At 43.4% G+C, this 18070-nt stretch overlaps 1 protein-coding gene across 2 annotated transcripts in view; it reads right to left on the bottom strand.

Annotated features, from left to right (window-relative positions):
- Positions 1 to 18070, bottom strand: part of lama5 (laminin, alpha 5) — a 247739-nt gene that overhangs the window by 56161 nt on the left and 173508 nt on the right. For both annotated transcript variants that reach the window (XM_069884131.1, XM_069884132.1), the window contains 14 exons: positions 16771 to 16932; positions 15009 to 15113; positions 14756 to 14839; positions 13690 to 13920; positions 13010 to 13123; positions 11024 to 11151; positions 10799 to 10879; positions 9593 to 9807; positions 6316 to 6416; positions 5330 to 5510; positions 4288 to 4431; positions 4037 to 4188; positions 2087 to 2197; positions 1875 to 1986 (listed from right to left, as the gene is read on the bottom strand). In XM_069884131.1, the coding sequence (XP_069740232.1) occupies positions 1875 to 1986; positions 2087 to 2197; positions 4037 to 4188; positions 4288 to 4431; positions 5330 to 5510; positions 6316 to 6416; positions 9593 to 9807; positions 10799 to 10879; positions 11024 to 11151; positions 13010 to 13123; positions 13690 to 13920; positions 14756 to 14839; positions 15009 to 15113; positions 16771 to 16932 (1921 nt within the window). The remainder of the gene's footprint in view (positions 1 to 1874; positions 1987 to 2086; positions 2198 to 4036; positions 4189 to 4287; positions 4432 to 5329; positions 5511 to 6315; positions 6417 to 9592; positions 9808 to 10798; positions 10880 to 11023; positions 11152 to 13009; positions 13124 to 13689; positions 13921 to 14755; positions 14840 to 15008; positions 15114 to 16770; positions 16933 to 18070) is intronic.

Raw genomic sequence — 18070 nt, 5'->3', positions numbered from 1 at the left:
TCAACTGGTGGACAAACCAAATAAGCTGGGTTGGAAATGTCTTTTATGAATCTCCAGAGAAATTATGAAAAAATTATAATGAAACAGACTTCTTTCTGAACTTTGGATCGCTCCTACTTCAATCAAGCCCTTATAAAGTAGCAATTCTTCACTTTTTTAATGGAGTCTTTCATTGACTGGAGCATCTAAATGCATTTTTTTGCATCAAAAGGATTTTTATTTCTGAAGTGCAGTTAGCTGATAAAGAATGTGGAGGGGGGAAAATAAAGGCTTAAAAAAACATCTGTGTAGAGTTGGGTGGGGGAGGTGGCACGGTTAGTATAGCGGTTAGTGCAATGCCTATACAGTGCCAGCAATCAGGGCGAGGGTCGAATCCCGCACTGTCTGTAAGGAGTTTTTACACCCTCCCTGTATATGCGTGAGTTTCCTCCAGGCCCTCCCGTTTCCACTCACCGTTCAAAATGTATGGGGATTGTAGGTTAATTGGGCGACATGGGGTCATGGGTTGGAAGGGCCTGTTACCATGCTGTATGCCTTTAAAAAAAAGAATGGGCAGCTGATAGAACAGACTTGGTGGGCAGAAGGGCAATTTTCTGTGAGACCACTCAAAATAGGAGTAACAGCACCTCATCTTCAGACTGGACTGGATGGGATTAATATCAACTTCTCTGGCTTTCGTTAAAAACCCCCATCCCCACTTGCCTCCCCCATCGTCTCTCCATTGCCTGTCTCATTTCGCACAGACATGATAAATTCCACTTAGACCTGTATCACATTCAATTAAAACCTTTTGTTGGTCTGGATTCTTCCCCCATTTGAATTCTGAGATTTTCTGTGCTTTCCTGCTTCTGCCTTTTCTGATTTTTTTTCCTTGAAGAAGGACTCGGGCCCCAAATGTCAAGATAGTGAGAACAAACGTGCACTCAGGATTTCAAGTCTGATTTCAGTTGGCCCCATATAATTGCAGCAAAGCATTCAATTGCATTCAAATCCTCTTGCAATTGAGGGAGGACCATCGCCTTCCCAAGATCGTATTCTATGGCGAGCTCTCCACTGGCCACCGAGACAGAGGTGCATCAAAGAAGAGGTACAAGGACTGTCTAAAGAAATCTCTTGGTGCTTGCCCCATTGACCACTGCCAGTGGGCTGATTTCACCTCAAACCGTGCATCTTGACGCCTCACAGTTCGGCAGGCAGCAACCTCCTTTGAAGAAGACCGTAGAGTCCACCTCACTGACAAAAGACAAAGGAGGAAAAACCCAACACCCAACCCCAACCAACCAATTTTCCCTTGCAACCGCTGCAACCGTGTCTGCTGACCCGCATCGGACTTGTCAGCCACAAACGAGCCTGCAGCTGACGTGGACATTTACCCCTCCATAAATCTTCGTCTGCGAAGCCAAGCCAAAGAGAGAAAGAGAAGAGAGAGATGCTGAATAAACCAGATGAGTTGCTCCAGTATTTCCGTGTTTTAACTACAATCACAGTGTCTGCAGCCTATTGTGTTTCTCTCACTTTTCCATAGCTCTAGATTTGAAGGCAAGCACAGCAGTCAACATGTACACCTATACAGATATACATGGAGAGAGGCGTGTTGATGCACACAAGCACACGCAAACACTGAGAAGATGGATGTTGTGATTGGCTGAGCATAAATGTCAAAGAGAAAGGAAGTTGTTTTGTGTGTAAATGTCCACTCTTCTGAAACATCAAACATAAAGGACAAGTGAGGACTGGGAAATGACCATTTGATGATGGTTCATGAGACTGATAACATGCATAACTAATCTCCATATACACGTACACCTGGTATGGAGACCCTCAGCAAATAATCACATGAACAGAGATGTTAAATGAAAACCAACGGGATTTACCTAAAATGGTTTGTCTGAGACTGGTGATATTATTTTTCAATCCAGTAGCTTGCTGCAGGGTTCCATCCACACTCTCCACCAATGCTGCGGCCTTCCTGTTTGTCACGGCAACCTGCAAGCAAGGGTGGGGAGAGGAAGTGAGGTCAGTGGGGAATGGTCTTGTGCAAGAGAACAACACGGCACCAAAGGGCTTGCCAGGCAAGACCACTTGCCTTTTCTTCAAGCGCATCCAAGTCTTGCATTAGATTCATGCTGTCGGCCTCCAGCTCCTCAGTCTTTTCCTTGGCTTGGCCCTGGGTACCTCGATTTCTGCTCAGTTCATCCTGAACAAACAGCAGCACCACACAGTTGTGAAGAAAGAGTCTTTAAAGCACAAATCCATTGACATATTAAAAGGTTCCAAAATGGATAAGCTATTCACGCAGAAAAAAAACGTGCCAGAATATAATGGTGAATCCCCAAATCAGGAGAATTTTTTAAATCTATAATGATTCCGGCAGAGAAAACCAATGTACAATAACATGAAGCGTTCGCCTCATTGCTGCCAGCCCTCAAGGACTGGTGAACGAAGTACTTGCAACTGTGCTTGAAATCTCAAGACACTCCATCAGAAGAGTCGTCAAGAAAGAGCCCATTCTCCACTGTTGTTTCCTCACTAGATTAGGAAATTTATATGGGATGTGCATACAAGATAACACAATAAAAACACACAGAGACTCAGCTGGCCTCACAGCGTCCATAAGAGGTAAAGATATGCAGGTACACGATCCTTTATCCGGAACCCTTGTGGGACAGTGTGTTCCGAATTTCAGATTTTTCCGGATTTCGGAAAGCCCACCCGAATTGTGCTGCTGTATCCACCCCTAACCCTTTACAGTCACCCGGCCGTCTCCCCCGACCGCCAGTCCCTCGCCACCCGGACGTCTCCCCCCAACCGCGGTCCCTCGGCCGCCCGGCCACCTCCCCCAATTGCGGTTCCTCGGCCGTCTCCCTCAACCACTGGTCCCTTGGCCACCCTGCAGTCTCCCCCAACCGCGTTCCTCGGCTGCCCGGCAGTCTAACCCGGCTGTCTTCTCCGACCACCGGTCCCTTGGCCACCCGGCAGTCTCCCCCAACTGCATTCCTCGGCTGCCCGGCAGTCTACCCCGGCCGTCACCCCCGACCGCCAGTCCCCACTTGCGGGATTTTGGAGTTTTCCGGATTTTAGATGTCCGGATGAAGGATCGTGTACCTGTATTATCAATGTTTTGGGGCTGAGCTCTTCTTCAAGGTATGAGCAAAGAACAGGGTAGCGTCAGTATGAAGAATTGCAGGGGAGGAGTCCAGACCAACAAAAGGTGTTAATTGGATATGATGAGGAAAGATGAGAATTGATTTTGGCTCTGTGAAAGGAAACAGAAGGAAAGTGGGGGGAGGGGAGGGGAGAGAGAGAGAAAGAAAGAAAGAAAAAATGAAAATCAGGGAAGTCGATATTAATGCCATCTAGTTGAAAGGAGTCCAGACAAAAGATGAGGTGTTGTTCCTCCAATATGCGGGTGGTCTCAGTCTGGCATTGCATGAGACTATGAACAGAAATGTCACCAAGGGAATGGGATGGGGAAATTGAAATGGGTGGTCACTGGGAGATGCACGCTGTTGTGGCAGACAGAGCCGTGGTGCTCAGCAAAGCGATCTCCTAGACTGCGCCCAGGCTCTCCAATGTGGAGGAGACCACAACAAGAGCACCGGATCAAGTAGATGACCCCTGCAGATTCACAAGTGAAATGTTGCTTCACTTTGAAAGACTATTTTGGGCCCTGAATGGTAGAGAGGGAGGAGGTGTGGGTGCTAGTGGAGCATTGCCTGCGGTCACAGGGGTAGGTGCCAAGGGGCCAACTGGTGGGGAGGGAGGAGTGGACAAGCAAGTCATGGAAGGAGCAGTCCCTATAAAAGGAAGATCGAGGAATATATATGTGGTGATGGGATCACATTATAGGTGGTGGAAATTGAGAGGAGGAAATATACATAGAGGCTGGTGGGGTGGTAGGTGAGGGCAAGAGCAATCCTGTCCCTGTTGTGAATGGGAGTACAGATGTCAGGGGAGATGTGCAGTGTTCTTTACTACAATCACAGTGTCTGCAGACCTTCACATTTCACTCATGGAATAACATCATGATACTCACTGCAAGCTGCCCTATGCTGTTGTTCAAAGTGCTCATTTGCTTCCATGCGATAGAACTGGCAGTCGAATTGGAAAGCTGTCCTCTGATTCCCTGCAGCATCATTGCCGTCTTGTTCAGATCTTCCAAAAGAACCACTACACAGCTATCACAAGCTGCAAAGAATGGTTAGGGTTTACTCGCTGCTATTTGAAGAGTACAAAGGAGGAAAATGTTGAAGTTTTGAAGAGAAAATGTAACACAAAATTACTTACATTCACACTTCATGGAATTGAAACCGTTAACAACTGGGACTTCGTTTACTTGCAAACAGGTATCACACTGGCTGCCTGCCAATCCATTGTTACAGTTGCAATCTCCAGTCCAAGGATTACAGTGACCTCCATTGCAATTACACCCTGCATTATAATGAAAAATAGTCTTTTCAAAACATCTACAGATTTACTTGTGGCTACATTATTCCTCCATTGTTTTGAAAGTATTTATCACCAAGGTGGGGCTAAATTTCCAAATTCCTGATCTACCAAAGGAAATGAGAAGTAGGGGGGGGGACATTTTGGGGCCTTTTTGGACACTGGAAAAGACGGTCACTGTAAAAACATTAAAACATTGTTCTGATCCATGGGTCCCATCTGAATACCAACAATGTGTAAAGAAATCTCCCTTCATCTCAGGCCCAAATAGATGCTCTGACAGAGCCGTGGTGCTCAGCAAAGCGATCTCCTAGACTGCGCCCAGGCTCTCCAATGTGGAGGAGACCACAACAAGAGCACCGGATCAAGTAGATGACCCCTGCAGATTCACAAGTGAGAGAGAGGCACTTATTCTGAGACTCTCTGCTTCTAGGCTCCCCAGAGTAAGCAAGCCTCTCAACATCTATCCAGACATTTCAGACACTGCATAGAATAATCAAATAGATAAAATAATGCAAAATTTGGAAAAAGTTTAGATTCCAGGTTGTTGAAAGAACAGAGGAATGTGGTGTTGGAGCAGAGAACAGGTCTTGTGGCTCCAGCTGTTGGACAAACATTTTTAAAACCTTCCACAGTTCCCTCTGACTGCATCAGTTACGTTGGAAAAACACTAATGCTGGAGGAACTCAGCTAGTCTTGCAACGTCCATAGGAGGTAAAGATATACAGTATTACCGACGTTTTGGGCCTGAGCCCTTCCTTGAGGATGGGCTCAGGCCAAAAACATCAGCTTTACCTCTTATGGACGTTGCGAGACCAACTGAGTTCCTCCAGCTTGACTACAATCTTGGCGACTGCAGACTTTCACGTTTCACTCCACTTACGTTGGCAACCAGTCGAACTGTAGTTCCAGTATCCTGGGGCACAATGTTGACACTGGCGCCCGATCACACCAGGTAAGCATGGGCACTGGCCACTTTGTGAGTCACACATTACGATATGAGAAGCCACGTCACAGGAACACCTCTGGCAGCCAGAACAGCTGTCATATCCATAATATCCAGGCTGCAGAGAAAAGGTGGATGAGACAGCAACAACAGGCCATTAGTTTTGGAAGCAGGCGTGTGCAGAAATGATTGCAACGTGCATGCAAGTTCCATCTCACAGTCTTCCAAACAAACTAGCCATTCATTTTCAACACACAACTGCATACTGTAGGAAGACTACCTGGTGCATGAGGGAATATCCTAATGAATTCTTGGCTTTACCCAGGTTTCCCAGAGAAAAGAGAACACAGACATGTTTCGTGAGCATTAACTGCCTTCTGGCTCAAAGAAGAGTGAACAGGTACCAAAACCAAAATTTACATTAAGCAATTTCTGGATTTAAACTAAACTAATTGATGAGAATTCCCAAAAGCACAACATGGAAAGACCCAAACAATGGAGTCGACTTGAGGCAAATAGAGTCATTTAAAGGAAGTGGGCCATTCCATCATACACTAGAAGTCTGAAAATCCTGACTACTCGAGGATTGGGTTGGTCCAGATTTCTCGGATTCTCGGGCAGTACTTTTAAAAATTCAAATTTAAGGAGGAATAAAGAAGAGATGGACAGGTAATTTTTGATAGTTTATTCATTTGCAAATACAGCAGCCTTCATTTATTAAAACGAGCAGTTTTAACAAAAAATAAAGTGGTCGCTTGTTGCTGCTGTGCATTTGAGGCATTAATGCACACACGTACACGAAGGCCCAATAAATTTTAAAAAGTTTGAGAGTTTTAGAAATGTCTAGACTTTTGGGTGATCCAGATTTTTGACTTTGGTGTAATATGCTATGTCTAAGCAGAACTAATCAATGGTTCGCTTACCTCACAGTGGTCACACTGTGGTCCCATCACTCCAGCCTTACATTGACACTCACCAGTACGGTGATCACAAGACTCTGTCCCACATGGTGAACAAATGCATGCTGGGAATTCACAAAATTAAAAAAAGAATCAATAGAAATATCAGCAGCTTCACTTTGCAGACATTACAGAGGTTTGTGACAATATATGACACACTTTGAGCTTAGAATCGAGTCTAGACATTCATCCCTGGGATCGTGGAGCGAGATTCGAACACTGAACCCATTCTCAAGTGATTGAAAGCTGCCTGTCTGCTCAGATGGATGGAAACAGCAGTCGAGTTTCTTGTAATATTCTGGCCCATTGATAAACCCCACCTAAGAAGGATTAATTGTTCAAGAGAATGATGTACACAAATGGCTCTTGTATCTTTCTATAAAATGTCCAGAATTTCAAAAGTAATTTATCGATGGCATAATGTCTTGGGATGTCGTCAGTGCATGCAAGGTATTTCAAACACTGATCTTACTTCCTTCAGTACGTTGGGATTTATTGTCAGAGTGCAGTTTTGGTCACCAAATTATTGGAAGGATATAAACAAAATAGAGAGGGTTCACGAGAATGTTGACAGGATGTCAGGGTTTGAGTTACAGAGAAAGGTTGAGCAGCCTGGGGCTTTTTTCTGGAGCGTAGAAGATTGAGGGGGGGATTTGATGGAGGTGTTCAAGATTTTAAAAGGGACAGAGAGAGTCAACGTGGATAGGCTTTTTCAATTAAGAGTGGGGGATATTCAAACCAGAGGCCATGGTTTGAGATTGAAAGGGGAAAATTATAAGGGGAACATGAGGGGAAATTTCTTCACGCAAAGGGTGGTTGGGATGTGGAATAAACTTCTGGTGGAGGTGGTTGAAGCAGGAACGTTATTTACATTTAAGGAAAGACTGGATAATTACATGAAGGGGAAAGGATTGGAAGGGTATGGACCAGGTGCTGGTCAGTGGGACTAGGAGGGTGGGGATTTGTTCTGGCATGGACTAGTAGGGCCAAACTGGCCTGTTCTGTGCTGTATATGGTTATATGGTTACATGCATGACATCACATACAACCCTGAGAATATTTTACCTGCAGGCCAGGCAGAATTATTGGCAGTGCAAAAACTATACACAATGTACACGTAAATAATTGACTGTGAGAAGAAGACAAAAGACAATAACATGAAAAGTAAGAGTCCTTAAAAGAGTCCCTGATTGAGTTTGTCGTTGAGGAATCTGATGGTGGAGGGGGAGCAGCTGTTCCTGAACCTGGTAGTGTGAGTCTTGTGGCACCGATACCTCTTTCCTGATGGTAGCAGCGAGAACAAAAAATGTGCAGGGTAGCAGCACATATTCTGCATTTGGAGAAGCTTTGAGGTCAGACACAACAGAGCAAAACTAGCACAGAATAACTTTGTTTGATGACTGAAAATCATCCCAATCCAAATGGTTGGTGGAATTAGCTCCCATGTGGCTAATATACTCTGACAACAAGTATGTACTTCATTTCCACAGAAGAAACTTGTCTAATTCCTGGAGATTAGTGAAAATATTACAGGGCCCAGAAACGCTGTTGACAGAAAAAGAGGAATGAGTTCAGCCAAATTGTACCCAGCTGTGGCAAAAATGTTGCCAATTATCTTCCTGAACCTAGTTGGAAAGACATGGCAGAAGCCCCACTTTGTGTCAGCACATCCTCCATGAATACTCAGATGATGCACTTTAGGAGAATTGATGGAGGATTAAAGGCCAGGAAGTACAATTTACTGATCTGCATTCAAAGGAGATTAGGTTGAAATGAAAACACATAATTCAGCATGAAAATAAAAGAGAATGTCACTCAATGACAGCCTTTCAAAATGAGTTTCTGCAGGCTTGATTCATGCCATTACTGATTTGACATTAAAAAACATTTCTGTTGGGCTGAGTACACTTGATAATGTGGGAAGTCGTTTAAAAAAAAAAGAATGATTAGGTTTCTCAATTTAGTTAAGACTGGAAGCTTAAACCAGAAGCAGCCAGAAAAAACCCCATCTCCTAACCAAGAGTGACTGGTGTTAAGCTGCAGTCTGATAGTCCGATAGGAAAGTTGCACAGGCATGCACACACCGTAGATCCCAGTATAGTTCTGGGGCACCCAGGGGTGGGTAATAGATGCCAGCAAAGTTCATGTCTTGGTAATAAGTAAACAATATCAATTATTTTAAAAATGAAAATCAAAACTCATCTTTAAAATTTAAATTAAATTCAGACATACAGCACGGTAACATTGGCCCACAAGCCCATGCCAACCAATTACACCCAATTCACCTACAACATCTGGTACATTTTGAACAGTGGGAGGAAATCGGAGTCCCCAGGGAAAACCCTCGCAGACACGGGGAGAACGTACAAACTCCTTTCAGACAGTGGAGGATCGAACCCCAGTTCTGATCGCTGGTGCTGTAATATGTTGCGCTCACCGCTATACTAACTGCGCTTCTACAATTCATTTTCCTCAAGGTCAACGGAAGTCATTTCCAGAAGTGCAAATTATGGCACGGTTAGAGCAATGATCACTGCGATGCTGTTCCAGCGCCTGCAACCCCGGTTCGAATCCAGCGCTGTCTGTTTTCCCCCCCGCCTGCATGGGTTTCCTCCCACCCTCCAAAACGTGTGGGGTTGTAGTTTAATTTGGCTGTAATTGGGCAGCAGATGTTTATGTGGCCACAATCAGCTTCTACTGTGTGTAACTGAAAAAAAATCAGAGCAGAGAAAAATTATGGTTCACAGTCAGTCAAATGAGCTGATGTGACTCAGGCACATTGTTAGCATTTGTAAATAATTACACACACTCACATACCAAATGGTGGATTTTATATAGCATGTAGTTTACAAAGCAAACTGTCGCACCTGGCAGTATGTGCCTGTAATTAGTATTACTCGAGATTGCAGTTTTGAGCTGACTCTTCCTTTGGGGTAGATTTTCCATCAGGGATGGGTTAGAGTGGGACTCTTGCCCCACCTGCCCACTGAATCCTGTTTTCCTGGATTGGTCCCAACCCCAGAGGGAGAAGGGCAGAGGTTGGGTGGCTGGGAAGAGGGAGCATTGTCTGTTGAATGACAGATGTGGATCTTAATCATTTTCTTTGAAAATAATTGCATCAGTTTGCAATGATGTCAGAATCATTTGAAATTATTATCATTATGTGGAATTTAGAACCATAAGGAAGCGTTGAATGCGAAACAAAATCTAATCTGTGAACCTAATGATGCAATAAACTCACGTGCACAGTTCTTGATGATCAAAGCATCTCCATGGAAACCCGGGGCACAGCGTTCACAGTGAGGCCCAGCTGTGTTGTGCGTGCATCCGAGACAGACCCCTGTCAGTGAATGGCAAGTGCTAAAGAGCATGTTCGAGTCCGTGTTGCCATTGCAATCGCACGGTCGACACTGGCTCCCCAAAACCATTGGATTGCCATAGTAACCCGGGGCACACCTTCACAATGAAAGGACAAAGACTTTAACAAGGCATAAATGTTGGAATTAAAACAACATTCTACATGGTTGTGCGAGCAAAGTATTCAAGGAACTTGGATTATGTTGTCAGGATCAGTCTACAAAAGGCACAGGATCGTGCAACATTTTCTGCTAGTGTGGTTGAACAAACTCAAAGCAAAAGATCCAGGAGATTAGGAGAGCTGATCACCAGAAATGCCAACTATTCCCTGTAGTTATGAAGCAACAACTCCCTGAAGCCTACTGGTGGCTGCTTTTTGTGGATTACTATACCTGACAATAGTTCGAATCTAAGCAGAGATCAGGGTCAAATGCAACAGTCTTTATAATGCACACTTTCAAAATGCAGAGTTAATAAAGGTTTATAACTGCATTAGAAAAAACGACATTCTTAACTCTTGATTCACCCACCATTGTTCATATACACATAAAATAGTCGATACCACTGAGTCAATTCTTTTCATAATGACACTGTATATATTTGAAAAGAAAAATGTATGTATCTTGATCAATGTGGTTTATAGTGTGACAAAAAAAAAGTCGATACCATGCAAAATTTGATTCCCCCCCCCCCAACCCACAATTTTGGCCCTGGGCTGCCTGCCCATCTGAGCTCACAATGCCGTAACTGCGGACACAGCCGCCCACCCGAGCTCCCGATGCACCGAATGTGGACCATCCATGCTCCCAATGCCTCAAACATCGCAGGTACTTACAGTGGTCCAAAGTAGTATGTGTGTAATCGTCGTCCCCTAAATTTTACCTTAAAAATTCAACTATTGCATATATATATATGGAGATCTTGAGTTTATAAACAACTCTTAAAGAGGAAATGGTCCAAAACTAGATCTTATTATTCCAAAAAGTTCAGATATTGCAACTAACAGATGAACCAACTTTATTTCCCAACAGACATGGTCTACACTGTTTGATTGCATATTAATAACAGATGGACACACACAAACACTGACCTTTCACATTTTGAGCCAGCATACCCTGGCTTACAAAGACACTGCAAATCATTTTCACGTTGAACACAATCCTTTGCAAAACTGCAAACAGAATTCAGAGCAGAAAATACATTAAATAGAGCCACCAATTTAAGCAAAGCTTAATTTCTTAGATGCCCTCCTGTCCTCCCACCTCCCATTTCAACTCTCTTCATGGTGGCCTTCTGACGATCCAGAAATACGTACTTATTAGAAGAAACGCTGAGGGGGCATGGACACTGTACACAGATTGAAGCTGCTTCAAGGGTGGCGTTTTGAATATGCCCAGCCTTACAGCGCTCACAGTTGTCTCCCTCCGTGTTGTGCTCACAATTCTGGAAATAAGAGTTCCAATAATTAAGCACTTGGATGGTTAACTTGCTCCACAAGCATCCTTGAGGAGAAAGAAGAGATTCAAGGGTTCAACTCTCAGAACAGACTACTACTGGGGATCCTTGTCTTTAGGATATTTTTTGTACGAATGGCAACGCAAATAATCATAATAGAGTAGAGACTAATCAATGGACATGTTATCTGCAGGCTGGCAAACAAAAATAGTGGTTCAAGTGATCAAGGGAGCAGTTCTGCAGGAGCTCAGCTGAGTACAAAGAGCTCAGCACTGTGGTTCACGAATTAACCCGCATTCATCTCACTAAACGATTGGTCTGTACTAAGGCAGAGTCATGAAACTCAGAAAGCTTCATGTGCGATTGGCTGATTCCTCGTGACAAGCTGAGCCTTGCTGCTTTACATTAAACTTCATATTGGGTAATATTAGGGATATCAACTATTTCTGATAATTTTTTTACTTCCACAGTTTTAAAAGGAGTATTGTGTGCAGTTTTGGTCACCTCAATGCAAAGAGTTCAAAAAGATCAAAAGAGCACAAAGAAGATTTACTAGGATTTTTCCAGGACTTCAGCAACTGAGTTACAGGAAAGGTTAAACACTTTTGGACTTTATTCCCTGGAGTGTAGAAAAATGAGGGAAGTTTTGATTGGTGTTTAAAAGGATGAGGAGTACAGACAGAGTAAACAAAAGGTAGTTTTTTTCCACTGAGATACAAACCAGAGGACATGAGTTAAGGGTGAAAGGGGAAAAGTTTAAGGGAACATTAGGGGAAACATCTTCAGACAGTGTGATGGGAGTGCAGAATGCGCTGCCAACTGAGGTGGTGAATGTAGGCTCAATTTTCACATTCAAGAAGAGTTTGGACAGGTACATGGATGGGAGGGTATGGAAGGCTATGCAGGTGCAGACTAGAAGGGCTGAAAGGCCTATTTTCTGTGCTGTTCTAATTCTAGGATGGAAAATTAAATTTTGCATCTGCAACCCATTTCTAAATGCAAGCATTGATCCAATAAACACACCACATAGGTTACAGCACATTGCCAGTTTTTTATGTGAAACTATATACAATTAATTTAAATCAACGGTCATTAAACCTTCATATTTTGGATACATTTCATAAAATGAATAAATCATGTCCCAATTAATAATAATAATCAGTTAATGAATAACCAACCCAAGTGGTTGTGGATCTACTATTCCCTGAACCCAACTATTTAATCTTTACTTATCATCCTATTGCATCTTATACACAACTATCCGTTCCCTCCTTTAACCAGTTCTGCATTGTGCCCATACATAGATCTTCCCCTTTGATCCCTTCATCCTTGTCTAAAACTGGCCCCGTTGCTAACCTTTTGAAATCTTCATGTTACCTGAAATGTTAACCGTTTCTCTGATCACAGAAACTGCCCAACTGCTTTATGTTTCCATAGAACATAGAGTAGTACAGCAGAGGAACAGGTTTTTTGGCCTATCATGTCTCTGACAGCCACAATGCCAATCTAATCCAATTCCATCCACTTACATGCAATCCATATCTACTCCCTACCTAGTTATACACCTCCCCAAATACAAATTTCTACCATATCTGTTCCTACCTCTTTTTCAGCATGTTTGAGCCTCCTACCATTCTTGGGGTATGAAAAACTTGCACAAATTTCCTTTAAACCTTCCTCGTTTTACTTTAAGACATGCTCTCTAGTATTTGACATTTCCACCCTGGGGGGAAAAAAGACAATCTACTCCTCTCATCATTTTGTAAACCTCTGGGAGATCACCATAAATATTTGCTTTTCTAAAAAAAAATGTAATAGATTTGCAGAACAAGTAAAATATACTTACTAAACATTGTCCAGATCCATCGAGGCATTGGTCAGAATGGCCATTGCAATTACAGGGTACACATTTGCCCAGGAACAAACCCTTGGTATCCCGATAATAACCTGGTGAACAGTTCTATTAGAAAGAGACATGTTATCCAGTGTTTAGAATGCTTAGAGCTATACAAGAACATAAGAAATAGCAAGAGTAGAGCATTTGGCCCATTGACCCTGCCCCGCCATTCAACAATATCATGGCTGATTTGAGGATAGGCCCATCTCCAGCTACCTGCCTTTTCCCCATAATCCCTTAATTCCCCTACAATGCAAAAATCTATCCAAAATTCTCTTCAATCTGTTTACTGAGGTAGCCTCAACTGCTTCCATGGGCAGCGAATTCTACATCCTCTGGGAAAAGCAGTTCTTCCTCATCTACGTCCTAAAGCTACTACCCTGAATTTTGAGGCTATGCCCTCTAGTTCTTGCCTCATCTGCCAGTGAAAAAAAAACCTTCCTTACTTCTAGCTTATCTATTCCTTTCATAACTTTATACATTTGCTTTGTCCTCCAGAGGATACATCATAACCAGTCAAATTAAATGCCAAGCTTCAACATCAGTCATGAGCTTGCAAATGAATGTTGATCATCAAGGAATAAATACTTCAGTGAACAGAAACCAATGAAAAAAAAAATCACTCATACCTGACAGGAATCCCCGACGTAATTAGCTGGACAGAAACAGATTTCCACATTGCTGGCAGCATTCCCATCCCCTGAATTTGAAGCTTGCTCAAGGATTACATTCCGCAGTGCGACCAGCCTAGCCAATTGGGAGTGAAGGGCTCGAATCTGCAGACCATCCAGGCTAGCCAACACCATCATCATTTCTTCTCTGGAAACAGGGTTGTGTGTTTGTGCATGCCTGAAGTTAAGCTGTGCAAAAAGAAATTGGTGCTGACATCAAATGGATAGATAGCTACTCATAACACCAGAAGCAGAATTTCATTTCTTATTTCTGCCTTTTCTTCTTTTATTTTTCACTACCATCCTTTTCTTGATCAGCATGAACCTGACTCTTAAAACACTGCTCTTCTCTTTCTAAAACTACAGAACACACACACACACTTCTCTTCAAAGCAAAGTTTGCTGGGTGCAAGTGCCAAATTAGTATTTGCTCCATCTCCTCTACTACATCCTTGTGGGAGTCTTGCTCCATCTCTAAGATGCTTCACTATGTACAGAAAGAGAAAGTTTGTTTCAAAGTTCTCCACAGGAGAAATTCTTCATCATCAGTGGTACTTGCCTTCACATGTGACAGAGCTCAAGTACATCAATGAGTATTTACCACGCAGAGAATCAAATACTATTCTCTCTGGTTCTCTTTTCTTTTGTAAACTTGATGTGAATGGTACCTACTAAAATCCTGAGGTGATGTAGACTTGTTTGGTACATGAATCACAGCAACAAATCAATGCACAGCATCATGGGCTGCTGAATTCATTGAAATAAATAACTTTGAGGGAGCATAGTTAGTATCGTGGTTAGTACAATGTTATTACAGCACCAGTGACCCAGATTCAAATCCGCCGCTGTCTATAAGGGGTTTGTACATTCTCCCTGTGATTGTGTGGGTTCCCCCTGCATTCCAACAACATACAAGGTTAGTGGGCCATTTGGTGCATTTGGGTGGCACGGGCTAATGGACCGGAAGTTATTATGCTGTTTCTCAGAATTAAAACGTGAAGCAAATAATTAATTAATCTCAAACCTCCGTCAGCTGAAGTTTGCTTTCGTGAAGCTGCCCAGGTGCAGGATAATCTTTGGCCACATACATTATAGTCATTTGGTTTCCCTGAGGACCAGGCAGGAATAAAACAAATATTAAAAATTAGCAAGAAAAACAATCGGTTAACCATGTCAGCAGGGCGCCCGGCAGATTGAAATGTTTGGAATATCTCACAATAGACTCCGTGCTGCTCGTGCAGAGTCATCCCACTAGCTGGGCTCAGACTGAATCTCACCTTCAGAATCACATCGGGACGAATTTCCACCGGTAGGGAGAGGATGTCACCGCGCAGAACTTCGGACCGAAGCCCATACGTCAAGTGCCCTCCGTATGAGGAAACCTGCAATGCAGGAAAGTTTATGTTGTATCTACGTGGAGACTTAATGGACAAATTGAAGATGGGCTGAAGAAAACAATTCGACACAAGCACAGGAATCAACAGCCAGTTATCATGTGACGAGACAGGGTGGATTTGGTCACAAGATGTAGAAACATAAAAAAAAGGTGCAGGAGGAGGCCATTTGGCCCTTCAAGCCTACACTGCCATTCAATATGATCATGGCTGATCAGAACCCGGCTTCTGCCTTCTCCCCATACCCCTTGATCCCCTTAGCCACAAGGACCAAATCTAACCTACTCTTAAATATTGACAAGGAACCGGCCTCAACTACTTCCTGTGGCAAAGAATTCCACAGATCTACCTCCCTTTGAGAGAAGAAATTTTTCCTCATCTCAGTCCTATGGGACACTGCAGCTGCCCAAGTTGTTTAGGATGTCCCAAGTCATGGTGTAAGAGGAACAAGGTATAGAAACAGGACCTTTGGCTCAATGAGACCCCATTAACCATCAAGTTATAGTGATCCCATTTTATTCTCCCACATTCCTACTAACATCTCTAGATTCACCTACATATTCAGGACAATTTACTGTGGGCAATTAACTCATCAATCGGAAGTTGTAGAAGAGAATCAAAAAACCTGCAGGAGGCCCTTGCAGTTACAGGCAGACAGTGCAGCCCTACACAGACAGCACCAGTGGTCAGGATAGAACAGGGCTACTGGTGCTGTGAATCAGTTGCCCCAGGTTACATGCTGATTGACACTGCGGAGCAGTCTCTTGTACAAAGAAGGGTAATTAACCATTTCTGGATTTCTGGTCCACAGAAGCATTGGTGCTAGAATACATCCGCTTCACCCCCAGGTACAGCTGCATCATGAATACGAGGGCCAACTGTGGATGGCCTTGGCGCTCAATAGTTTCAGGTGCTAGCTATCGTCATCATCAAACCAATTTCCTGAACAAAGCTTTGGATTTGGCTGTGCTTAATAACAACTGGAAGACCTATGCTATAGTTGAAATTTATTTACTAAACTTCCATCAGTAATCGTTGTGGCCACAAGGTCAGAGGCTGAGACTCTGCAACAACCACTCTCGTCCCGACTCCCCGCTGCTTCTCCATTCTCCGCGGAGGTGTGAATCCATTCCAAATGCCTGGATGCAGCTGCTCCAACAATGTACAAGGGAAAGCCCTGTCCCCTTGGTGACTCTATCCTGCGCCCTGACCACTCACTCCGTCCACCACCACAGCACGGTGGCTCCAGCATGTAACCACCTACAACATGTTCCAACAAGACCACTTCCAACAATGCCCTCCAAACCCATATCCTCCATCACAAAGAAGGACAAGCCTAGCAAGTACATGGACATTTAACCAAATATGGTTTCCCTTCCCATATTGCACACTGGCCTGTTTTAGATGTATATAATCACATTGTTCTAAATCTAGATCTCTCCGCCCCACTATCACCCTCTTGTAAGGATAATCGGGTGTGTATATAAACTTTGGCCTTCACAAGTCAGGAAAGCGAAAAAGAGAAGCTTTTCCTCAGAAAGGAAGAGCTGCATTTGCAATAAGCCACGTCATTAAATATTTCAGGAAAGTACCTGATGAATGGGAATGATCAATTGCAGAGTTATGTCAATATGGTTCGGTGTACCTGGTCTCCGAGGTAGGGAGGTGGTGCCTGCCAGTACAGTTCCTGGTAAATATCGGCCGCATTACGAAGATTTACTTCAACCTCTCTCATTTCAGAGTTAAGAGACACTGGAAATTCTTGACGATCCCCACTCAGCAATCTCCAACCATCCATATCCACAAACTGAAATCGAAAAAAAATGGAACAAAATGAGAGGTTTCCCCAAATTGAGGTGGTTTAACTTTTCAAAGAATGTTTGCATCCTGACATTAAGGTATCACTCCTTTTGTGTAGAATGTCAATAGCCATCGACTCCTCTGTTGTCAATAAGCCACATAGAAGTCAATCTTTAGGTCTGGGCTAGTTCCATCCCTGCGATTTATAAACCTCATCTCGCCTGCAGCAGTTCACAAATCAGGATGTTCTGTGGAAGGTAATTACACTGTTCCTTCATTGGCATAAGACAGGCACATTCAAGCACAACCTCAGTGAACAGCAGTGGAGTCAATTAGCAGAGGTCACAGACTTAACAGAAATAAAAGGTCCCATAAAGAATATATCCTTTATTGGGCAGGGGGGGGTGGGGGAAATCATCAGGTGTTGTGATGCAAATGCAAATAAAACCAATCTGCTGGAAGAACTCAGTGGGTCAAGCAGCATCTGTGGGGAGAAAAGAATTGTTGATGTTTTGGGGTTGAAGCTCTCATGAGTTCCACCTCCACCAGTCTGTGGAACTCAGTCACTGCGTTCATTCAAAACACAGACTGAAAGATTTCTGGATATTCAGGGGATGAAGGATATGGGAAGGGAGCTGTAAAATGGCATGCAGGTGCAAAATCAACTATGAATTTGATGAATTTTTGATCTTGTGGAGATTAATGGATGATGGATGGCTCTTTCCTGCTCATGTCCTTATGAGTGTGTGCCCGAAAGACCAGAGAAAGGGATTTTCCACAAGGGAAAAATAAATGAGCAAGGGTAAAGGAGACAGGTCAGGAGCCTGAGATCAAGTCCTTTCTAACGCAGCTCACATAAGCTTGCTTGCTGTATCGCCTCCTGCATTAATTTGCTCTGTTTCAAAATAACACCCCGGCAAGTCAATTACAGAATCAGTGACCAGGGTTCGAATCTGACGCTGTCTGTAAGGACTTTGTACATTCTCCCTGTGTCTGCATGTGCTTTATCCTGCGTTCCAAACAGTTAGTGGGTCAATTAGTCGTGTGGGTATAATTGAGCAGTTGGGGCTCATGGGCTGGAAGGACTTGTTAAGGTGCTGTATCTCTAAATTAAAATACTTGAAATGTAAAACCCACACCATACT

The sequence above is a fragment of the Narcine bancroftii genome, chromosome 6, assembly GCF_036971445.1.
Source record: "Narcine bancroftii isolate sNarBan1 chromosome 6, sNarBan1.hap1, whole genome shotgun sequence".
Lineage (NCBI taxonomy): Eukaryota > Metazoa > Chordata > Chondrichthyes > Torpediniformes > Narcinidae > Narcine > Narcine bancroftii.
This window is presented reverse-complemented; position numbering and strand designations above follow the sequence as displayed.